We start from the raw sequence: 25,032 nt of genomic DNA on the forward strand, positions 1-25,032 counted from the left end.
TCGACCGTCAAGGTGCTGGCAGAAACTTGGCTGTGAGTTCGTTGGTCTGGAGATAAAGAAGATCATTAGAAACAGTGTATCGAGAATTAAAGATATAATCGGAAAGAGGAGCCTCCTTTTGTAAAAACTAAGCATATTTGAAAGAAAAATAAATAATACCCCAAGGAATCAAAAGTCAAGACATACTGAATCAAAGAAAATCCTTTAACAAGTGATTGTGCACGGGCAACATGCAACCACCGGGTTTCAAGCATGACATGGTGCAGCCAGCCCACCTTGGTGAAGAACCAGGCCTCCAGCGCCTTGTGGTTCTTCTCTGTCACTCCCTCGTAGTGACTCCTAATCTCGGCCATGGCGACGGACAGGTCCGCCTGTGGTGCAGCATCCACCTCCACGTTCACCTGACCTCCCAACTGGGATCGAATAACCAGTAGCTCCTGGAAAAGCACAAACACACACAATCACACACACATCAACAAAAACAAGAACCAAAAGCTTGATTTCACTGTTAACTGACAATATGGCCCGCTCCACAATCATGTTAGGGTGTCTCTTTCGGTGTTGTTTTGCCTTACCTCCTCGTGTGTCTGCTTCATCTTGAAGAGCTCAAGTGTAAGCCCCTCAATGTCCTCCTGCAGGCTGCTCCTGTCTCTGGTCAGCTCAACCATAACCCCTTTGAGATTAGTAATGTCTGCCTCCACCATCTGATGCATAGCCAGCTCATTCTCATACCTGGACAATGAAATTAAAGCTGCTTAATGCGGATGTACACACTTTTGCTGATGATCAATGCAAGACACATATAGTCAATGATATACTGTATCTGTGTTTGAATGTCAGTTAGGTCATCAGCCCCAGCATGTGTTTTAGGACTTTATGTTGCATCATGTAAGAAGTCATGGAATAAACACAAGGTGAACTCACTTCATTTTGAAGTCATCTGCTGCAAGTTTGGCATTGTCAATAGATAGGAAGATACTAGAGTTTCCACGGGCGGCCAAGTTAATCTGAAAGAAGGGTTGAATAGAATGGAAAGTAGAGTCTTATTATTCAATGTTCAACAAAATATACACCTTATTTAGATGGTAACTCCCATGTTCAAGTCAGTAAAGCAAAAAAACGTATCAACGCTTACCTGGTACTGAATGTCTTTGATTGTTGCCTGGAAGCCAACCAAGTCGTGGGCCTCTGGCAACATCTTGGTCTCCATGAACCTCATGATTCAGCTCCAGCTCGCGGTTGGCCTTCTCGAGGATGCTCACCTTCTCCAGGTAGCTGGCCAGACGGTTGTTCAGGTTCTGCATGGTGGCCTTCTCGCTGATGGACTGGTTCATGGAGCCGGCCTGGTTGAACCCTGAGCCTTGACTGATGCGGACACCGAAGCCCCCTGCGCCGCCATACACACTGCCGCCACCGGCCCCGGAGGCCTGGGCACCAGACATGTCAGACGAGGAGGACATCATCCTGGAGCTCCTGATGGCTGAGCCAGAAGAGTAACCGCTGCGGCTAGAGAAGGAGGCCATTGAGTCAGTGGTTGTTTCTGAGCGGCTGCTGTGGTTGTGTTGTTGCTCTGCTGGTCAGGGGCTTGAATGAGCTGCTGAAGAGGCAGCCTCTTATATGGGCCTTCTGAAGGGCCGATAGGTTTGTGATTTTCACAATAGTTGTTTGACCTAAAATGCTGCCCAGGGCAAGGAATGTGCCCTGGCCAGGGAAAGTGCCTCTGAAACCCCCCCCCCCCACACACCTGGCAGCATTGTTTTAACTAGTCTGGTCACTCTAAGGGGCTGTGCCCTTTTAGTCCCTTACAGCTTGAGGCCATCCAAGCACACCTTCAACATTCTGCTTAATTGAACATCCGATTACTAGCGTGCCTTTTACAGTAAAATAATGACGATGGTTTATGTTATAAATGTTAATTATTGGATGTTTAACATATCAGCAAGCTAATAGACTTGATTTAGAAATTATGGAGTTTCAACAATCGATCAAGGCCCACCAAGTTCGGGGTCCCCGAGCTCGCATGCGTGAGAACGACACAGATTGACGAGACATTCAAATATTTGAGTAATCTGGCATGAAACAGAGAATACAAAGACAGCATGCATTTACCATTTTCACTGTATTTAATAGTTTTATTGTACACTTGCTCACTAAGCCTCTGCACCACTCAAAGTCAGTGCATGAACAGCGAGTCAGCTACTCAGCGACTAGTGGGTCTGGGAGGAGTCGACTCGAGAACGAACGAGACAAACGAGATGAACGAGAGAGAATAATCAGGTCGGTTCGCTCTTGATAAAGATTTGTTCATTCGAACTGATTCGGTCACAAATGACCCATCACTAGTAGTATATATATGTATATACATCTACATATATATATATATATATATATATATATATATATATATATTTACGTAGATATATACATGATCACTGGGCACCTTCTCTTTGTTTGAATTTGCATTTATACACTTTAATAAACTGTGAAGTACTGGTACTTCGCCACATTCTAATTTACACTTTACACGTTATAATTTATATTGTTTACACCGTCTGTTTTTGAATACCCTGTTTGTTCTGTTTGCCTTTACTTTAGCATTTACTTTAGCTTCTATTTTTGTTTATCATTAGTACCTTGTATTTTTATTGTATTGTATTTTATCCTGGATTTTCCACTACTGCTGGGCTGTTGTAACTAAGGAATATCCCCTCCAAGGGATTAATAAAGTTGTTTTCTATCTATGTATTATCTATCTATCTTTCTAAAACAAATAGTTTTGGTGTCAATAACATGGCTGACATCTTACAACATAAGATGTCCAGGTACGGACCAGGTACGGGATGTAGTTGGTATTGGTTGGTTTAAATTGGTTTATTCTTTTACTTCAACTCCCTTAATGGCAGACTGCATTCATGTTTTTCATTCAAGAATAAACCGTTCAGTTTCCTTCAGTGTTCATCAGGAATGCTATGTGCTACGTATGCATCCCTGAGGTGCCCCCCCCGACCCGCCCATTGCTTCTGCTTAGGCCTACAGTGCATCGCTTGGAGCGGTAGGCCAGTTGGACTTCATTCCATTCTTCTTGAACATCTAGGCCCATATGTCATCATAGTATCTGAGTAACCAACATAATTGTAATACCTCTTTATCCCTCCTTTTCTTTATTAAACAATCCTTGGCGTTGTATCAGAGGATACTGGAAAAAAATTAATTGAAAACATGTAGGCTACTAGGAACATTTGGAACTAGATTAATTTGTATTTCTTTACAAATATTGGGTTGCTTTGAAATTGAGAAATGGATAAAAATTACCGCTTTCCTGGACCAAATGCTCTCCCAAAAGGGATTTGGAAGTGTACCATTGTCTTGTTTGTTTAGATCTGGTATGAGTTCCTTGTGTTTCACGGTTTATATCTGCCGGGGACATGGTCAGGAGCAGGCGTTGTTGCCAATTCAGTGGTCTGTCCACTGGCCATGGTCGCTCAGACCGACCCCTGGTTACTACCACTAAGGGGCGCCCAAGCCTATGTTTCTATCTATGCTAAGCCTATATCTTTCCAGTTAGCGAATGGTCTGTGGAAGTGGGTATTTGTGGTCCTTAGCGACCTCCTCCATCTCTGGCCTTGTTGGCAACGCTGTTAGCAGAAAGAAATGTCAGAGATCATAATCCCTTGTCTATTAAATATACTCTTTTATTGATTATGCCTGTTATATCTTATATCTGTCCGTCCATGTGTTTATATATCCATCTATCTATCTTTATATCTGTCTGTCTGTCTGTCTGTCTGTCTGTCTGTCTGCCAGTCTGTCTGACCCTTGGTCTGTCTGTCTGTCTGTCTGTCTGTCTGTCTGTCTGTCTGTCTGTCTGTCTGTCTGTCTGTCTGTCTGTCTGTCTGTCTGTCTGTCTGTTAGCCAAATATGTAGCAATTTAATTGAACTTTTTCTAAAGATTAACCGGTGCTCCATATGGTTCTTGTGGTCTGGTCAGTTGCTCATTGGTCAGTAGTGTTGTCTGTTAAGTTGTCCTTCTGGTACGGACCAGTTAAGTGGTCCGTCTCATGGTTGAGGAAGGGGTCTTGAGGTGCTTTTGAGAAACCTTGTGCATGCATTGTATTATTTTTCTTTGTTGATCTGAGAAACAGTTATTGAACATGCAGGAACTCAACCGCCATGCTTCCCTGGTTTCCTTTCTGGGTTTAACCCATTCAAATGATGAAACTATTTTAAATCCCCACCCACACCCTGCAGCTCCGCCTGCCACTCCCCCCTGTCCCCTCCTTGGACGCGTCAGGGTTCTCATGATACAATACAAATTGTATAGGATATTTCAAACATAGTAATATTGGACTTGGTAGGGCGATCAGAACTGTTAACTTTGAGCTCTTCTTACGTAATGTACAAAATGCTTGATAAAAGGCACAACTTTCACGTATTCATTCTCACTAATCCATTTAAGACCTCACCTCATCACACTACCTATCACTCCTCCACCTGTCACTCCTCAACTTTTCACTCCTCCAACTGTCTTCTCCTCCACCTGCAACTCGTCCCAACATCACACTCCTTCCTCAGCTGCCTCTTCCCGGTTTGTAACAGCATTCTCGTGCGAGTGTATCCGCGGATGCATCATACATTTATTTTTTGATTATCACTTAATAGGGTCCTTTTTTATGTGGTGTTTAAATATGTGTACTGTTTGTCGAATTGTCTATTTAAAAAAAAATTCTAGCATAGCCCTCGACGTTTTCACTTTCTTACCGTATATCACCCTATATATGCGCAAGTGCATTCAACTGCCGTATATTACATGCATTATTTCTATGCACAAATGAATGCTCCGACTCATTTGTTAATTTGAACGAGATGCGAGGGTCAAAATTCGGAAAAGATCCAGACGTTGCATCACTTGTGCCAAAACCCCTGGTTCATACGCCAATCATGGAGATAACCTTAATGCGAACACCTTGGTTTGAAGCAATAACAATCATGAACTAATATGAGTTCTAAACATCAATAAAGGTTATGTATCTACAGACCGTTGGAGTGGCTTGAGTAGGTATAATGCACATTAAATATCAAACTTTAAAAAAGAAGAGATACTTATGCCATTATCCACACTGAGACGTCACCTCCTTCCTTTTCCCCAGCAAAACCGGAACCATTTTAGCATATTTGAAATTACACAACAGGCGGTTTTATGCAACAGAATCGGGGAGTACACATTTTGTTGTAAAATGGTTAATTTTAACATATTCTTACAAATATTGGCATTCAAAGCGATTTATGTGTGTGGAAATCCAACACATAGTCCCTTGAAATTATTGTTTTACCCATGCATTTTTCTGTGCTCCCTTGTTTCAAATCCATCAACAAGTAAAAATATGGCCATTCAGAATAGAGGAATTATCATTCCAAGAACACATAGGAAAAAACGTGTCAGGACTCAAATGTCGGTTCCACAGAAATAGTTTTATTTCCAAAATTCTGTGAACGGTACGTAGTTTATTGAATGTTACTTTTTGTGCTGAGAGGATATTTGATAGATCTACTTCTCCTTAGTAATCAGGTTTGGAGCAGGGCTGGGGAACAAAGAGCATAAAGTAAAAGATATATTCAGGAAAGCATCAACTTTATTTAATCTTCAAAGACAGAGATTAAACATAATGTAAATGCGGGGGACACAGTCAATCCCACTTTGCCAGTCAAGGGTAATCATATAATACTAAAAGTAGTGGTAGGAATTATCCAACTACAAAAGGAGACACGTCCTTACAGCTCTCCGTCCATCAGCCTCCTGTACTCAGCGATCTCCAGCTCCAGCCTGGTCTTGATATCCAGCAGCATCTGGTACTGTTGTCCCTGCGTAGCCAGGCCGGCCCTCAGGTCTCCCAGCTGTTCCTCCAGAGCCGTCACCTGTCTCTGGTATCCTGCCAGCATGTTGCCATACCTGCCCTGTGTATCTCTCAGGGTGCCTTCCAGAGATGCTTTCTGTAGAACACAACCAAGGAGAAAGTGTATTGATGACAAATTCCACTGGCCTCATGATTCACAGAGGAATCAGGGAGAATTGAGACTGACTCAAATAAAAAATGGAACTTGGGTACCCACCATGCTTAATTGGGACTGGAGCTCAATCTCCAGGCTCTGTAGGGTGCGTTTGACCTCGGTGATCTCAGAACGGGAGCTTTGGAGTGTTTCAGTGCTGACAGAAACTTCCTTGTTCAGCTCCTCTGACTGAAAACGAAAACCACAAAGAATAAATACAAAATCATATCCATTTCATATTGGATTCAGTATTAGGCAAGGGAAGGTAGGTCTACCTTGGCTTGGAACCAGACTTCCAGTGCCTTGCGGTTCTTGGTGGCAACGGCCTCATAGTGTTCCCTCATTGTTGCCAGGGTGACAGACATATCCTCCTGTGGTGCGGCGTCCACTTCCACGTTCACCTGACCTCCAATACTGGAGCGCGCAAGCAGCAGTTCCTTTACAAAGAAAGGGCAACTTGGGTCAAAAGTCTCATCCATTTCTAGCCATATTAGTGGTCCTGATACAAGAAATCGTTGTGTCATAGTGATGCAATGATGTTATTTTGGTAATTTGACCAAAAAAAGAGATATTGATATTATATTTCGCTCTGCAATGCATGTTGAAACCCCCTTACTTCTTCGTGGTTGCTCTTGATTTGAATAAGCTCCTCCCTCAGCCCTTCGACCTGCATCTCTAGGTCAGCTCTGCCCATGGTCAGCTCGTCATAGAGCCTCTTGAGTCCGGAAATGTCCGCCTCCACACTTTGGCGCATGTTGAGCTCATTGTCATACCTGCAATAAAAACCACAATACAACAGTTTTGTACTTTTGTACAACGTGGCGTTCTGTAACGTGGCAAGGATGGCATGCTTTAATGTTATAGACTCTCAAAATCTTGTGGAAACTGTGACACAACTAAAGCCATCCACCTGTTGCCTTGATACTTTACCTACCAACCTCTTTAAGAATGTTTTCAACTGCCTAGCAGTAGACATATTGCAGATAGTTAACAACTCTCTCCAGTCAGGCAATTTCCCAAAAGCTTTGAAAACTGCAGTTATTAAACCCCTTTTAAAAAAGCCTAGAGCCTAGATCCCTATATTATTAACAACTACAGACCAATATCAAATCTACCCTTCAAAAGTAAAATCATTGAGAAAGTTGTCCTCCAGCAACTTAATCACTTCCTGGCATCAACTGGTTGCTTTGACTCCTTCCAATCAGGATTTCGACCCCTGCACAGCACTGAGACCGCCCTTATTGAAGTTGTAAACGACATCCGTCTTAACACAGACTCTGGCAAAACCTCAATACTAATGCTACTTGACCTCAGTGCTGCATTCGAGACTGTAGACTAACATTACTTCTGGACAGGTTAGAAAACTGGGTGGGGCTTTCAGGCACAGTCTTAAATTGGTTCAGATCCTACCTACAAAATAGGAACTACTTTGTTTCCATTGGCGACTTTGTATCAGAATCAACCAACGTGACATGTGGAGTCCCACAAGGTTCGATCTTAGGACCCTCTTTATTTTACATCTACATGCTCCCACTAGGGCAAATCATGCAAAATAACGATATTGACCATCATTGCATCATTGCTATGCTGATGACACGCAAATCTATGTATCGCTATCACCAAATGACTATCGGCCCATAGATCTGCTGTGCCAGTGCATTGAGCAAGTGAAAGAATGGATGTGCCGAAATTTCCTTCAACTAAATGAGGACAAAACAGAGGTAATTGTATTTGGTTCTAAAACGGAAAGGCTTAAAGTAACCCAACACCTTCACTCGCTGTCCCTGAAAACCTCAATCAAAGCCGGAAATCTAGGGGTTATCATGGATTCAGATTTACATTTCGACAGTCACATCAAATCAGTTACAAAATCGGCATATTATCACCAAGTACACCAAGTGTAGCAAGACTTAGAGGGCTCATGTCCACCGAAGACTTACAAAAACTTGTACATGCTTTTATCACTAGTAAGTCTCCTTACAGGTCTCCCAAAACAAACCCTGAGGAAGCTTCAGCTTGTTCAGAATGCTGCTGCTAGAGTTCTAACAAAGACCAAAAAAATTGAACATATTACACCAATTCCGAAATCTTTACATTGGCTTCCTGTAGGTCAGAGAATTGATTTTAAAATCATGTTGCTAACCTATAAATCCCTACATGGTTTAGGCCCAAAATATTTAACTGATATGCTTCCACTACATAAGCCTTCTAGACCACTAAGATCCTCTCAGACCAATCTGTTAATTATCCCCAGAGTAAACACGAAACATAGGAAAGCAGGATTTAGTTACTATGCAACAAATAGCTGGAATAAACTCCCAGAGGATTTAAGACTTGCCCCAACTCTGAGCACCTTTAAAACAAGACTGAAGACTTTATGTTAGCTTTAGCTTTCTGCTAAATCTTAAATACATTGCACTTTCTAATAAGCTTTTTTAACTTCGCCTTTATTTTCTATTTTAATACTAAAATGCCTTTTTAACTTTCTATTTTACCCATTTCTTTGCATATGTTTTATTATTTTATTTTATTGTATGACAATGTTTATATGTGAAGCACTTTGAGTCTGCCTTGTGTATGAAAAGTGCTATATAAATAAAGTTGCCTTGCCTTGCCTACTTCTGTGAAACATTGGATTAAACTAAATATATACTTCAATGTTATATTATTATTATAATTTCAATAAACATCCAGTGTTGCTTCTCTGGTGTACTGACTTAACCCTGAAGTCATCTGAGGCAAGCGTAGCATTGTCAATAGCCAGAAGGACTGCTCCTCTTGAGCGGGTTGCATCAATAATCTGAAATGAGAAACAACATTCATTCGTTAAATATTTGATAAATAACTATTTTTAAATCGCTCAAATATTTATTTAACATTTATGTAAAGTTAGGTCAAGTTTGCACTGTTTTCTGTTCTGTCAAACTAGTTCAGTTTTCAGGGCATACTTTTGGGCGTGGCTATACACACAGAACACAGAGCTGTGCTTGGCCTGGTTCCTCTAAGCAAACAGGCCCAATATCAAATGTCTCACCTGGTCTTTCTTGTTATAGAACAGGTCTTTGTTTGTGTTAATCTATCAAACATGCTTTGTTAACATGGACTCATTGTCCTACTGTTCCACAAAGACATCGCCATTCATTGATACACAGACATTGGATTGCCCATCAGAGTTAATAAACTCACACTGTATGATAAATGTATGTTCTCATGATGTCAGGCTTGAAGTGGTCTCACCTGCTCCTGAAGGAGCCTGATGGTGGCCTTGTGGGCGGTGCAGTCGTGAGTCTCCACCAAGGTCTTGTTCAACAAGAACTGGTGGATCTTCGCCTCCAGATCGGCGTTGGCCCTCTCCAGGGTGCGCACCTTCTCCAGGTAGCTGCCCAGGCGGTCGTTCAGGTTCTGCATGGTGGCCTTCTTAGATTCGTTGATGTCCACGGCGTCCGACAGCTGGAAGCTTGATCCACCAGATGCAAAGCCAGAGCCGGCCCCGGCGGCCCCGAAGGACCTGGAGGCGTTGGTGCTGGAGATGCGGACCCCGCTGCCTCCAGCGCCACCGTACACGCTTCCGGCCCGCATGGAGCCCAGGCGGCTGCCGCCGGATCCACCATAGGAACGAGAGAAGGAGGAAGTCATGGCTGCTGTGTGAGGGTCTGTCTGCTCTGAGAGGAGAAGGGAACTGGTGTCAAGCGGTTGGACCTCCCTCCTTTTGTATGCAACCAAAACATAAGGAAGGGCTTCAGGAACAGCCCAGCCCCCATTCCCTGCAGGCAAATTATTAGGGAAATGAAGACACACACAGGCCCTGACACACAGCCAGACCCAAACACACACACAGTCTTTCACACTTCTGGACTTAACGTCCATCCCCAAGAGATGGGGCATGGTGGGCATGATATATTGGACAATATATCAGAGGTGGAATGTTAAGTTTTTCCCAGAAACATCAGACAAATATGCAGTGTTTTTTATGAAACAAGACCGCTTTGACGCCTTTTAAAATATGTGGTCTAGTAAAGCACAGGTTTAGTGTTCTAATGGCAACAGAATCCTCTTGCATTCATTCATTCATTCTAAAAAAAACGTATTGGGCATTCTTGGGCCCATTACCACGCCCCAAAGGTCGGAGTAAATTGGAATTTGAATTACAGGCGTTGCCAAGCAACGTGGCCATAGCGTCTTCATAGGGTCAACGTCTTTCCTAGGTGTAAATTAACACTTTTTAACCTACACCCTCCAGACAATCAGAATCGAGTATTCACCCAGACCATGGTAGAAATGGAGATAATGCAATGATTAGCATTCCATACTGCTTGCCAGCATGATAATAACATTAATGTAAACAGATTTTGAATATTTTGATTGGCTGCATTACAATATTAGCAGACATTAAACCAAGGATACTTACATTTTAGCTGACTTTTAAGTTTTAAGTTAGCTAGAATTACAAGTAGTCTACCCTTAGCTTAATAGCTGCTATTTATTGTAGGCTAATGCAGCAAATAGTCATGCCCAGCTCAATCCAATCAAATAGACTGTTGACAACATTGTTTAATATGTTCAAATAATTATGAGACATATTCTGAATTATATGATGTATCTTAGAGTCAGGGCCCTCTTCAAGCCATGATGAACCCACAGAAGAAACCAGTGAGGTTGAAATAGAAGAAGGGGAGAAGGAGTACAGTCTAAGCAGAAGCAGCACTGTCACAGTCTATTAGCTTATTTCGGTCTATAGTAACTACAAGCCAGGTAAATGTTTAACTAAATACTAAATAACTATCAAGTGTACAAAGTAGCCTAGGTAAGTAGGTAGGTTTATCATGTTGTTATTCATTTGTTATTCATTTTCTTCGGATGAGAATGACTACCCAATTTTGACCCAGTATTAACCAATATTTAATGATTATAAAATGTGAATGAATATATAACATAAAACATGTAGGCTATACATATAGGGGGGGGCTCCATAACTGAATTCTGTCAGGGGGCCCAGAATTCCTAGGGACGTCCCTGCGACACACACACGCACACACACACACACACACACACACACACACACACACACACACACACACACACACACACACACACACACACACACACACACACACACACACACACACACACACACACACACACACACACACACACACAAAAACACACACACAAACGTTCTAGTCTCTACTTGTCCCAATAGGAGACGAGTAGATCTGCCAACAGACTTTTGTTGATTTAGTGTGAGAACACAATGGAATTTGCTTTGTCTTTTGCGCAAATGAAAGAGAGGACAAGAAAGGCTTCAAAGAACCAAAGCTCGGAAGCAGAAATTTGTTACGGCCTGGGTAAAGTGTGAATCTAAATCCAGCGATGTGTTTGTAAAACAAAATATCTTCTTAACTGAAGTAAGTAACAGACGTTCTGGCAAAATCCAATGCAACAAACATTTGTGAACACTCAGCAGGAAGTAAGGGGAGCAGAGGGAATAAATAGACAGGATTTGTTCATTATTGTACAGTGTCGGGGAGGATACCAACATGCTTGTACTGTCTACAAGCTGCAGATGTTAAGTTACGGGGTGATCCAGTGGATCACTTTGAAAGGACCGATAAAGCTCCCGGGTAGAGAGCCATGCTTCCAGGTGGGGTTCGAGCTGTGCGCCCATAAGAGTAGCAGATGTCGTCTAAAAATATACATGAGCAGAGTGGTTGAGGAGTTCCCTCGGGACAGCGTTAACCATCGCCTTGAATATCCCAGGTGCATTAACTAGATCAAAGGGCATCACCAGATATTCATACTCTTCCACTCTCCCTCCCATAGTGAAGCAAGCCCAACAGAGACTGTACTTCCTGAGGAAACTCCAACAGGCCTCACTACCTCTGAGCATCCTCACCACGTTCTACAGGGGGGCATTGGAGAGTGTGCTGACGTACGCCAACTCTACATGGTTCTCCAGCTGCAGTGCGGTGGACAAAAAGGCCCTGCAGAGAGTGGTGAGATCAACGGAAAAGGTAATTGGAGCCTCACTTCCCTCTGGCCAGGACATATTCCTGAGCCGCTGCAGGAATAGGGCCGAGAAAATAGTGGGAGACCCCTCTCACCCTCTGAACAGCTTCTTTCAGCTCCTACCCTCCAAGAAGCGCTATCGCAGCATAAGATGCTCCACCAACAGGCTGCTAAACAGCTTCCTGCCTCAAGCTGTCAGGGTGCTCAACACACCAGCGTCCTAGATCTCCTCACTGGACTCACTGGACTTGCACATAACATTTTAAATCATTTCTAATCTGTTGCACTTTATCTATTTATTAGAGCATTTTAAATGTATTTATTTATTCAGTGCATATATGTGTATTATGTTATGGTCTTTTAGCTATTTAAGCCATCCAGCTACATCTATTTTATTCATCATTGGGATGTATGTGTGAAATGAATGTGTGGCAATGTATGTACTGAATTGATCATGATCCCTGAGAAACACCTTCTCGTTTTGTTGTTACTTGTAATCAACAAAATGACAATACATTTTATTTTATTTGGTTTTGATTGATTTGATTCTCTTTGTAAGCACTTCTAGGTCTAATTTAGGGAAAATCTGAGCTCCATGTACAGTTTTGAACGCTGTGTTTATAAGGGGTAGAAGATTGCGGTTCTTAACAATGATCCCGTTGAGTCCCCAGTTATCTATGCAAGGCCGCGAATCCTTTGGCCACGAAGAAGAACCCTGCACCGGCGGGAGATGTAGTCAAGTGTCACAAAGTGTCACAAAAGTCACATTTTTATTTCTATAGGCAAGGCAAGGCAAGGCAACTTTATTTATGTAGCACTTTTCATACACAAGGCAGACTCAAAGTGCTTCACATATAAACATTGTTATACAATAAAATAAAATAATAGATAAGTAAAAGAAAACATATGCAAAGAAATTAGTAAAATAGAAAGTTAAAAAGGCTTTTTAGTAAGTAAAATTGAAAGTGCAATGTATTTAAGAAAGTGAGAAAATTAAATTGAAAGTTATTTAAGATCAGATCAACAGTCTCTCTGGAACCCAAGTCGGGACTACAACCCGACCTAAAGGACAATATTCTAGGACTCTAACCCAGCTTCTAGGACTCTAGCCCAGCAACCTTTCTCTCTGGTATCAGATCATGTATTTTTCTGGTAAAAATAGAAAATAAAGGGAAAGTTAAAAAGGCATTTTAGTAAAATAAAGGTAAAGTATTTAAGATTTAGCAGAAAGCTAAAGCAAACATAAAAGTCTTCAATCTTGTTTTGAAGGTGCTCAGAGTTGGGGCAAGTCTTAAATCCTCAGGGAGTTTATTCCAGCTATTTGTTGCATAGTAACTAAATCCTGCTTTCCCATGTTTCGTGTTTACTCTGGGGATAATTAACAGATTGGTCTCAGAAGATCTTAGTGTTCTAGAAGGCTTATGTAGTGGAAGCATATCAGTTAAATATTTTGGGCCTAAACCATGTAGGGATTTATAGGTTAGCAACATGATTTTAAAATCAATTCTCTGACCTACAGGAAGCCAATGTAACGATTTAAGAATTGGTGTAATATGTTCATTTTTTGGTCTTTGTTAAAACTCTAGCAGCAGCATTCTGAACAAGCTGAAGCTTCCTTAGAGTTTGTTTGGGAGATCTGTAAGGAGACCATTGCAGTAATCAAGCTTACTAGTGATAAAGGCATGTACAAGTTTTTGTAAGTCTTCGGTGGACATGAGCCCTCAAGTCTTGCTACATTTTTAAGGTGATAATATGCAGATTTTGTAACTGATTTGATGTGACTTTCGAAATGTAAATCAGAATCCATGATAACCCCTAGGTTTCTGGCTTTGATTGAGGTTTTCAGGGACAGAGAGTGAAGGTGTTGGGTTACTTTAAGCCTTTCCGTTTTAGCACCAAATACAATTATCTCTGTTTTATCCTCAATTAGCTGAAGGAAATTTCGGCACATCCAGTCTTTCACTTGCTCAATGCACTGGCACAGCAGATCTATGGGCCGATAGTCATTTGGTGATAGCGATACATAGATTTGCGTGTCATCAGCATAGCAATGATGGTCAATATTGTTATTATGCATGATTTGCCCTAGTGTGGGAGCATGTAGATGTTGAATAAAGAGGGTCCTAAGATCGAACCTTGTGGGACTCCACACATCAAGTTGGTTGATTCTGATACAAAGTCGCCGATGGAAACAAAGTAGTTCCTATTTTGTAGGTAGGATCTGAACCAATTTAAGACTGTGCCTGAAAGCCCCACCCAGTTTTCTAACCTGTCCAAAAGTATTGTATGGTCTACAGCAGTCATACTCAAGTAGCGGCCCGCGGGCTTTTTGTGGCCCGCGGGGTGTCTATTATTATTATTATTTTGAAACCGCGCGCCGCGATCTCAATACGAGGCTGGGGGTTGCAACGATAAACAGATAGCACTCCAGCCCACAGACCGCTCCAGCCCTCCCAAACTCGAGGCAGACAGTCCATCTCAGCAGCAGTCAAGGCCGATTTAGGGTTGTTTTAGACACAGAGACGTAAGCACGTAATTTACACAAGGGACTTGTTTTAGACAAGTTTTGATTTACAGTTCCTTTAAGGTTCCTTAAGGATTGCGCGTGTTGCAAGGGGATTCTCCGCCAGAACAGTAGGGGGAGCAACGAACGAATCTGTGGGCGTGGAAGTGGAAATCGCTGGCTTGTTTATATTTATAATTATCATAATTCGTTCTTGTGTTTTCTTCTTCTCCTTCTTCAAAATTCTTCATTCGCTTCTGTCACAGCCTTTTAAAAATGGCGCTATTATGCTGTAAAACCGGAAATGTGAGACTCCTGAAAGGATGTGGTTAGCTGGCCAATCACAGTCTTTGCGAGCTGCGTAGGGCCGTAGTGTTTTAGTCGCATAGTCAGGAATTTTGGCCGACGCACTTAAGCACGTAAGGGGGGATATTTTACCACGCAAGGGGGGGTTATGTATCTTACGTGCTTACGCGTTACGTCTAAAACAGAGCATATATCGGCCTCAGTCACACGTATACCGACCGGCCCCTTGAGTCACAAAAAAATGTGTGGCCCCTCATCATTTCTACTTGAGTACCCCTGGTCTACAGTATCGAATGCAGCACTGAGGTCTAGTAGCATTAGTATTGAGGTTTTGCCAGAGTCTGTGTTAAGACGGATGTCGTTTACAACTTTAATGAGGGCGGTCTCAGTGCTGTGCAGGGGTCGAAATCCTGATTGGAAGGTGTCATAACAACCAGTTGATGCCAGGAAGTGATTAAGTTGCTGGAGGACAACTTTCTCAATGATTTTACTTATGAAGGGCAGATTTGATATTGGTCTGTAGTTGTTAATAATAGAGGTATCTAGGCTCCGCTTTTTTAAAAGGGGTTTAATAACTGCAGTTTTCAGGGCTTTTGGGAAGTTGCCTGACTGGAGAGAGTTGTTAACTATCTGCAATATGTCTATTACTAGGCAGTCAAAAACATTCTTAAAGAGGTTGGTAGGTAAAGAATCAAGGCAACAGGTGGATGGCTTTAGTTGTGTAACAGTTTCCACAAGAGTTTTAGAGTCAATAACATTAAAGCATGCCATCCCTGCCACGTTACTTTTGCCTGAACAGGGTGGCAAACATTTTTGTTTGAAGTGGAGATATTGATGGCGCGTCTGATGCTTTCAATTTTATCAGTATAAAAAGCTGCAAACTCATTGCATTTCTGCGTGGAATGGAGATCAGGTGGAATATTTGTTGGGGGGTTGGTCAGTCTGTCAACAGTTGCAAATAGGGTTTTTGCATTATTATTATTGGATTTAATGATATTGGAGAAAAATGTTTCTCTAGCACTTTTTAAGTCTGAATTGTAGGCACGGAGGCTCTCTTTGTAGATATCATGGTGAATATGAAGTTTTGTTTTACGCCAGATGCGTTCAACCTTCCTGCATTCTTTTTTCTGTGCTGTTACAGAAGCAGCTTTTCTCCAGGGTGCCTTTTGCTTTCCAGAAATCGTTTTAACCTTATAAGGTGCAATGACATCCATGACTTTCAAAATTTTCAAATTAAAGTTTTCTACAAGATCATCAGCAGAACATGGGTTGAGAGGTGGTAGTAAGGAGATGGCCTTTCTAAAAAGTACATTCGATTCTTCATTGAAATACCGTTTTTTTGACAGTATTTGATTTTGTCTGTATGTTGGGAATAAAATATATATTAAAGAAAACACAAAAGTGGTCAGACAAGGAAGGATCAGTCACAGAGAGATCAGAAACATTGAGGCCCTTTGTGATAACCAGGTCTAGAGTGTGGCCCTTACAATGAGTAGTCTCTTTCACATGTTGGGACAGTTCAAATGTGTCCAAAATGGTAAAAGTTTTTTTTGCACACTTGTCATTCCAATCATCAGTATGAAAATTGAAGTCACCAGTTATAACTAGACAGTCAAAGTCTGTGGAGATGCTAGACAATAATTCTGTGAATTCATCGAAAAAATTTGCAGAGTATGTGGGTGGCCTGTAAATAATTAATAGGAGAACTCTGGGGGAGCATTTCAATACAGCACAAAGGTATTCGAATGATGGAAAATCACCAAATAACATCTGTTTCCCCTGAAAATCATTTTTAAATATAACAGCAACCCCTCCACCTCTTTTTCCAGATCTACATGCATCAAAAAAGTTATAGTTGGGAGGAGCTGTCTCTATCAGAACGGTTGCACTGTTATTTTGTTCCAGCCATGTTTCAGTTAAAAACATAAAATCCAGTTTAGAGGTGGTAATAAAATCATTAACTAAAAATGATTTGTTATTAAGAGACCTAACATTAAGTAGACCCATCCTGATGGTGTTGTTGATAGGCTTTAAGGTTGTTTTTGGTTTGGAGGAAATATGTATGAGATTTGTGAGGTTAGCAGTGTGTCTAAGTTTCCCTTTGTTTACTCTCTTAGTGGTTACAGCAGGAATGCAAAAGTTGCCATGTTTTGACATAGGCAACCTTGGGTTCAGCAGATTATGCGAAACGTCCTTTATACTTTGTCTACGGCTGAACCCTTTTTTGTCTCAGTAATACTCAGGACTACTATCAGTACAGGGGGCGGGGGGCTGGGGCGCCCTCCGCTTTGGTGTTATCAGCCTGTGGGAATGACCTGGCGATGCTATCATTGACACAGATGCAAGTTTGATGCCTACATATTCCTGTTTCTTAAATTCAGCTGGAAAATCGCAAAGGGAGAAGACAGTGGAGCTGGAGTTGTTGTGGCTATGGGAGAGATGAGGAGGGGGGTGGCCGTTCCTCGCCAAGCCAGCATCAGCGATGGGGGAGGGCACGGTGTCCATGGTGTCGGGCAGGCTGTTGTCTCTCTTCAAGGTCTTTGGTCTGTAATGCAGAGGAGGGGGGTGGCCGTTCCTCGTCAAGCCAGCATCAGCGATTGGGGAAGGCACAGTGTTGATGGCGTCGGGCGGGCTGTTGTCTCTCTTCAAGGTCTGTGGGCTGTCTGCTATCTGTGTGTCAGATAGTGGCAGAGTAGATGTGTGGGGGAGGCTGTAGTCTCGCTTCTTCTCAACCTGTGCTCTGATTGTGGCCTGTGCGTCAAACCATGGCAAGATTCTGGCCTGTGCGTAAAGCGAGAAGAGAAGATTGTCCCTCAACAGTTTTGAGCCTAACCTGTTTGGGTGTAGGCCATCTGCTCTGAAAAGATATTTGCGCCCCCGGAATAAGTTGAAATTGTCAATAAAGCCCCTTCCTCTTTCATTGAAGACTCTGGAAAGCCATTTATTCAGTGCAAGTAGACGACTGAATCTGTTTATTCCCCTGTCAACTGCTGGTATGGGTCCACTGATGAATGAGTTGATGTGTATTTTGTCCAGTGTATCCAATAGATCAGTGTAATCCCTCTTCAGAAGTTCTGACTGTTCTCTTTGAATATCATTAAATCCTGCATGCACAATAATCTGTGAGATTTTGGGGTTTTCCAATATGATTTTGGCTAGTTTATGGTTGATATCACTAACCATTCCATATGGGAAGTTGCATGTTTTGATCTTCTTACCGGTTATATCCTTGATGGTTGAGTCTCCTATAATCAGAGTGTCTGGTTCATCTGCTTCCTCTGAGATGGGCCCTTGTTGGACGGTGGCAGACACATGCGCAGCCCGCCTCCGTGGCGACTGGTTGTTCCATGTCTGTCCGTACCGTCTGTCCGGACACATTTCAGGGGTCAGGGGTGCACAGGTGGCCGAGGCATGCGCAGCTCGCCTCCATGGCGACTGGTTCATGTTCCGTCTCTGTCCGCACTGTCCGTCCGGACGCATCTCGGGGCTCAGGGGTGCATGGGTGGCAGGCTCGTTCGTGGACTCTTGAAGTGGCAGGAACCGGTTCTTCAGTGGCAGGGTTAATTTCAGTGACGGGCTAATCCGGCTGATAACTTTAGCTTTGGGTAGTTTAGCATTTGGCGTTGAGTGATCTTGTTGATTCACTTTGGTATGTTGTTTTGGCTTAGCGCCGACTCTGTGCCAGTGAAACGCAGCTGGAACTGTCTCTCTCTTGTCCAGCTTCGGGAAGGATACAGTGTAGCTTTGATCATCTTGCTGTATCTGAGTGAGCTCAGCAAACTCACCCATCGGCACTGTATCCTGTAGGGGTCCTTTGCATTTTTCTAATGCTGCTAGTCTCGTTTCAATTAAAGCCACCGTCTGTTGCAGTTTGGTGCAGTCTGTGCATTTCCCAGTCTCCGTGCCTGAGATATCCGAGTACAGAGGCATGTTGGCGATAGGAAAGTCCAAGGCTTTTTCTGCGGTCTGATCCGGGAGTAAAAAGTGCCAAAATGTATTGTTGAATCGAGCGATGGAGGACGACGAAAACAAACTATATACTGTTAGGTATTATGATCATGAAATAAAATAAGATAAAGTAGATCTGAACGATGAATTAAGTAGTTTTTTCCAATGCCTAGCGAAGCTTCGGGAAACATGACCTCTCTCTGCTGCTGCTGCTGCTGCTCTCTCTGTCTATAGCGCATTTACAGAGAGAAAATTTAAAAGGTAACAAGGGGACACTATTCACTGGCACTTAAAAAAAAGGAGACACTCATGAAATGCAAGTGAAAAGAGGTGGGTCCTTAAATGGGACTTAAAAATATTTAGAGACTGGGCTGCATGGATGTGGAGGCCAGGAAAAAGCTTTTCCTTACTACTGCACTGATCTGCTGCTCCAACTTGAAGGCACTGTCAAAAATCACCCCGAGATTTCTGACAGAAGGCCTGATGTTAGAGGCGATAGGGCCCAGGGCATCGGTGGAGAGGATGTAGAGGTGTCGGATATGGCCTGCCGGCAGGGTTCTCCTCAATGTAGGTGGCCATAGATAAGTTCTCGGGTCGAGATAGGAGAATAATCTTCGGCCAAGCAGAAAATATCATCGTAGGAACACACAAGATATCTCATATAAAGGCTCATGTCAGTTCCTCAGCAGAAGTTTTATTTTTTCGGATTTCTGTGAACGGAACAGGCACAAGTGAGTGTACGATTTATTTTAATATGGTTGTAGTAGTAGTTATAATAGCAGTAGCAGTAGCATCATACAGCTCTCCATCCATCAGCCTCCTGTACTTAGCGATCTCCAACTCCAGCCTGGTCTTGATGTCCAGCAGCATCTGGTACTGTTCTCTCTGGTTAGACAGGCTTGCCCTCAGGTCTCCGAGCTGTTCCTCTAGAGCCGTCACCTGTCTCTGGTATCCTGCCAGCATGTTGCCATACCACAAACTGTATGTACTCATGATGTCAGGCATGCAGTGGTCTCACCTGCTCCTGAAGGAGCCTGATGGTGGCCTTGCGGGCGGTGCCGTCATGAGTCCCCAGTTCCAGCATCTCCAAAGGGAGGCACCCAGTGGACATCCTTACTAGATGCCCGAACCATCTCAACTGACTCCTTTCTAAGCAGAGTTGCAGCGGCTGCAATCCAGATGGCTGAGCTTCTCACCCTAATCCTAAGTGAGACGCCAGCCACCCTCCTGAGAAAACTCATCTCAGCCGCTTATACCCGTAATCTCGTCCTTTCGGTCATAACCCATCCTTCATGACCATAGGTGAGGGTAGGAACGAAGATTGACCGGTAGATTGAGATCTTTGCCTTGCCGCTCAGCTCTCTTTTCGTCACAATGGTGCGGTAAAGCGAACGCAATACCGCCCCCGCTGCTCCAATTCTCCTGCCAATCTCACGCTCCATTGTACCCTCAGTCGCGAACAAGACCCCGAGGTACTTGTACTCCTTGGGCTAAGGACTAATATACTACCCGGAGTATGCAATCTACTGGTTTCCTGCTGAGAGTCATGACCTCAGATTTAGCAGTGCTGATCCTCATCCCAGCCGCTTCACACCCGTCTGCGAGCTGATCCAGTGAGTGCTGAAGGTCACAGGCCGATGATGCCATCAAGACCACATCGTCTGCAAAAAGCAGTAATGAGATCCTCAGACAAACAAACTGCAACCCTTCCCCACCACGACTACGCCTCGATATCCGGTCTGTGAATATCACAAACAGGATTGGTGACAAAGCACAGCCCTGGCAGAGGACAACACCCATCGGGAACAAAACTGACTTGCTGCCAAGAAACTAAAAAATACCATCATTTGCATATTTAAATAAGGTGGGAAGCAGAGGGAGGTTTCACAATTACACTGGAAGAATGGGAAAGGATCTGTAGACAGCAATCTGTAACAACAAGCTCACCCATGTTACTCCGGTGTAAAAGAGAAAATATTCTAATTAGACCACATGGTGGAGGTCCTGTGGACATGCATTGGCCAATAACTTTCACATTTTCTGGAATTGTGCCTCTGTGGCTCCATTTTGGAGAAGTGTCCAGGGCGTATTGGTGACAGTCTTTAAGAGGAAAATCTATTTAAATTTCAAAATATTGTGCCTGGGAGATTTGGAAGAGCTTTTTAGTGATAAATTGTGTGATAAATACCTGTTTCAGGTTTTGTTGGTGGCATGCAAAAATGCTATCACTAGGAAATGGCTTTAGAAAGACATAAGTAACCATGATAAAGAATGGCAACGTACGGTTGCAACATGGTCTCACAGGAATCCGTGAAATTACTACGGTCGGACGCTTAACTCGAAATCCACCTTTGTTTATGTTCTGTAAATGAAAACTCAATGAAACGCAAATGACCAAAGAAATTAAGTCTCATGTCAGTTCCTCAGAAAAGTTTTATTTTTCAGATTTCTGTGAACGGTACATAGTTTAGGCACAAGTAAGTGTAAGATTTATTGAACAATAGTAGTAGTAGTATAAGTTCTAGTAGTAGTAGAAGAAGTAGAATCAGACAGCTCTCCGTCCATCAGCCTCCTGTACTCAGCGATCTCCAGCTCAAGCCTGGTCTTGATGTCCAGCAGCATCTGGTACTGTTCTCTCTGGTTAGCCAGGCCGGCCCTCAGGTCTCCCAGCTGTTCCTCCAGAGCCGTCACCTGTCTCTGGTAGCCTGCCAGCATGTTGCCATACCTGCCCTGTGTATCTCCCAAGGTGCCTTCAAGAGATGCTTTCTGTAGAACACAACCAAGGAGAAAGTGTATTGATGAAAAATTCCAATGGCTTCACTATTCAAGGAGGAATCAGGGTGAATTGAGACTGAATCAACATAAAAATGGAACTTGGGAACCCACCATGCTTAATTGGGACTGGAGCTCAATCTCCAGGCTCTGTAGGGTGCGTTTGACCTCGGTGATCTCAGAACGAGAGCTTTGGAGTGTTTCAGTGCTGACAGAAACTTCTTTGTTCAGCTCCTCTGACTGAAAAAGAAAACCACAAAGAATAAACACAAAATCATATCCATTTCATATTGGATTCAGTATTAGGTAAGGGAAGGTAGGTCTACCTTGGCTTGGAACCAGACTTCCAGTGCCTTGCGGTTCTTGTTGGCAACGGCCTCATAGTGCTCCCTCATTGTTGCCAGGGTGACAGACATATCCTCCTGTGGTGCGGCGTCCACTTCCACGTTCACCTGACCTCCAATACTGGAACGTGCAAGTAGAAGGTCCTGTAGAAAGAAAGGGCAGCTTGGGTCAAAAGTCTCATCCAATGATTGAATGCCATTCCTAGCCATGTTAGTGGTCCTGGTGGAAGCAATCATTCTGTCGTAAAACACCTCGATGTGATTGTGCCGACAGGTGCTATTTTATATTTTTCAAGGGAGTGGTCATCGTCGTGAAACATGAAGTGATGAAATGATGTGATTTTGGTCATGATTACTTAATTTTTGACCATTGTCTGCATGGCCACATAGTCCTCTCTGAAATACATGTTCACAGCCCCTTACCTCTTCGTGGTTTCTCTTGATTTGAATAAGCTCCTCCCTCAGCCCTTCAACCTGCATCTCTAGGTCAGCTCTGCTCATGGTCAGCTCGTCATAGAGCCTCTTGAGTCCGGCAATGTCTGCCTCCACACTTTGACGCATGTTGAGCTCATTGTCATACCTGCAATCAAAACCAAAGTACAACAGTTTTGTACAAACTTTTTTGAAATATTACTCAAATTATATTATTATATCAAAAAAAAGTTATATTAATAATAATTTAATGCTACATATATGTATAACATTCAGTGTTGCTTCTGCTGATGTACTGACTTAACCCTGAAGTCTTCTGCGGCAAGCGTAGCATTGTCAATAGCCAGAATGACTGCTCCTCTTGAGCGGGTTGCATCAATTATCTGTAATGAGGAACAACATTTATTCGTTCAATATTGAATTATCTTATCCACTTTTTAATTGCTCAAATTATTTCCTTAATATTTATATAAAGTAAGTTCAAGTTTGCACTGTTTTCTGTTCTGTCAAACTAGTTCAGTTTGCCCCAGGGAATACTTTAGGGCGTGGCTATACACACATGCAGAATACAGAGCTGTGCTTGGCCTGCTTCCTCGAAGAAAACAGCCTCAAATGTCTCACCTGGTCTTTCTGTCATAGATTAGGTCTTTGTTTGACAAGACATCATCAAACATCACACATTAATTGAGACACAGACATGGGATTGCCCATCATTTGAATTAACTTCATCTAATGACGACCTTATTGCTTTCATCTTAATACAATGTAGTTAAAAAAAGCTCACACGGTATTACAACTGTATGTACTCGTGATGTCAGGCTTGAAGTGGTCTCACCTGCTCCTGAAGGAGCCTGATGGTGGCCTTGTGGGCGGTGCAGTCATGAGTCTCCACCGAGGTCTTGTTCAACAAGAACTGGTGGATATTCGCCTCCAGATCGGCGTTGGCCCTCTCCAGGGTGCGCACTTTCTCCAGGTAGCTGCCCAGGCGGTCGTTCAGGTTCTGCATGGTGGCCTTCTTAGATTCGTTGATGTCCAGGGCGTCCGACAGCTGGAAGCCTGATCCACCAGATGCAAAGCCAGAGCTGGCCCCGGCGGCCCCGAAGGACCTGGAGGCGTTGGTGCTGGAGATGCGGACCCCGCTGCCTCCGGCGCCACCGTACACGCTTCCGGCCTGCATGGAGCCCAGGCGGCTGCCGCCGGATCCACCGTAGGAACGAGAGAAGGAGGAAGTCATGGCTGCTGTGTGAGGGTCTGTCTGCTCTGAGAGGAGAAGAGAACCGGTGTCAAGTGGTTGGACATCGCTCCTTTTATGCCACGAAAACACCTGCCCAACCCCCAGCCCTGTGGGCAAATGTTTGAAATTTGGACACACACACAAGCGCTGACATGCGCTTCCAAAAATGCTAAACTTTCTGCATCAACACAGACACACAAACATACACAAATACACGCACACACACACAGTCTTTCACACTTCTTTACTCACACACACACAACACTTACGTCCCCAAGAGGTGGAATGTTACGTATTTCCAAGGAACAGGCGCTATTTAAAATATGTGGTAAGCTGAGGTTTATGTATCTTTAATGGCCTCAGAATCTTCTGGCATTCCTTCTGAAAAAAATGTATGGGGCCTTCTTATGTCCATTTACCCGTCCCAAATGTCAGAGTAAATTGGCCAAGACACAAATTACATACACACACACACACCCACACCCACACACACACACACACACACGCACACGCACACGCACACACACACACACACACACACACACACACACAAACACACTTTTGTTTCATGTATGGATTCCATACGTCTAGTCTCTACTGCCGCTTTTCCACCGCACATGTAGCTCGACTCGACACGACACGACTCGACACGACTCGACACGGTAGCAGCGCGGGTCCTTTTCCACCGCAAATAGTACCTCCGGGACGTGGGCGGGGTCGTCTGCGCGAAAGGGCCGTGATGTATTTTTGTACGCGACGCAAACAACACCTACGTAACCCACACATGGACAGAACCCACATAACAACAATGGAGAACATCGATGCGATGGTATTCGTGTTCGTATTATTAGCTGGCATGTTGAAGAAGTGGAATATGTTGGCTGCGGCGCTGCTATGGCTGTTACCAGCATGATTGCCATGTCGCTCTCGTGACTTCGTCACACTCTCTGGCCAATCAGTGGCCGGCCGTCTGCCGACGTCACCTTTTAGCATCGGCTCAGCCGCTTGGAACCTAGAGCGAGGCGGTACTAGAAAAAGCAGCCACTTGAGGTACTAGATCGCGGTGGAAACGCAAAAAAGGCGAGCTGAGTCGAGTCGAGTCGTGTCGAGCTGGTACCATGCAGTGGAAAAGCGGCATACTTGTCTCAATACCGGTTTGAAAGGAGATGCGTAATTCTGCCAACAGACTAGGTTGTCTTAGTGTGAGACCACAATGGAGCAGTGTTGTCTTTCAGGTAAATGAAAGAGAGGACAAGAAAGGCTTCAAATAACAAAAGCTTAACAGTGGTTGTATGAAGCACAAATTGGTCTTGAATTTGAAAATGTTCTGATTACCTTAGCTACTCTGTACTTGGTCAAGGTATCTTTTGGAAACTATGCCGTTGAGTGATTGCCTTGCCTTGCCTTGCGTACTGACAACGTGTCAGTGTGTGTGTGTGTGT

General features: G+C 43.5%; 4 protein-coding genes across 4 annotated transcripts in view; all 4 read right to left on the minus strand.

The window, feature by feature from the left end:
- The window catches only part of LOC130388986 (BTB/POZ domain-containing protein kctd15), a 111,090-nt gene that overhangs the window by 43,912 nt on the left and 42,146 nt on the right, over nt 1–25,032 (minus strand). The window lies entirely within an intron of this gene.
- LOC130388978 (carbohydrate sulfotransferase 8-like) overlaps nt 1–25,032 on the minus strand; it is a 128,750-nt gene that overhangs the window by 34,527 nt on the left and 69,191 nt on the right. The window lies entirely within an intron of this gene.
- On the minus strand, nt 5,431–9,714 carry LOC130388981 (keratin, type I cytoskeletal 13-like). The gene is made up of 7 exons (XM_056598626.1): nt 9,283–9,714; nt 8,763–8,845; nt 6,662–6,818; nt 6,321–6,482; nt 6,109–6,234; nt 5,774–5,988; nt 5,431–5,579 (listed from the first exon to the last, which is right to left on the minus strand). The coding sequence occupies exons 1-7, from the start codon at nt 9,679–9,681 to the stop codon at nt 5,546–5,548; spliced, it is 1,176 nt and encodes a 391-aa protein (XP_056454601.1). The 5' UTR covers nt 9,682–9,714; the 3' UTR covers nt 5,431–5,545.
- On the minus strand, nt 21,277–23,682 carry LOC130388990 (keratin, type I cytoskeletal 50 kDa-like). The gene is made up of 6 exons (XM_056598640.1): nt 23,192–23,682; nt 22,657–22,739; nt 22,348–22,504; nt 21,907–22,068; nt 21,695–21,820; nt 21,277–21,574 (listed from the first exon to the last, which is right to left on the minus strand). The coding sequence occupies exons 1-6, from the start codon at nt 23,588–23,590 to the stop codon at nt 21,299–21,301; spliced, it is 1,203 nt and encodes a 400-aa protein (XP_056454615.1). The 5' UTR covers nt 23,591–23,682; the 3' UTR covers nt 21,277–21,298.

The sequence above is a fragment of the Gadus chalcogrammus genome, chromosome 9 (assembly GCF_026213295.1).
Source record: "Gadus chalcogrammus isolate NIFS_2021 chromosome 9, NIFS_Gcha_1.0, whole genome shotgun sequence".
Lineage (NCBI taxonomy): Eukaryota > Metazoa > Chordata > Actinopteri > Gadiformes > Gadidae > Gadus > Gadus chalcogrammus.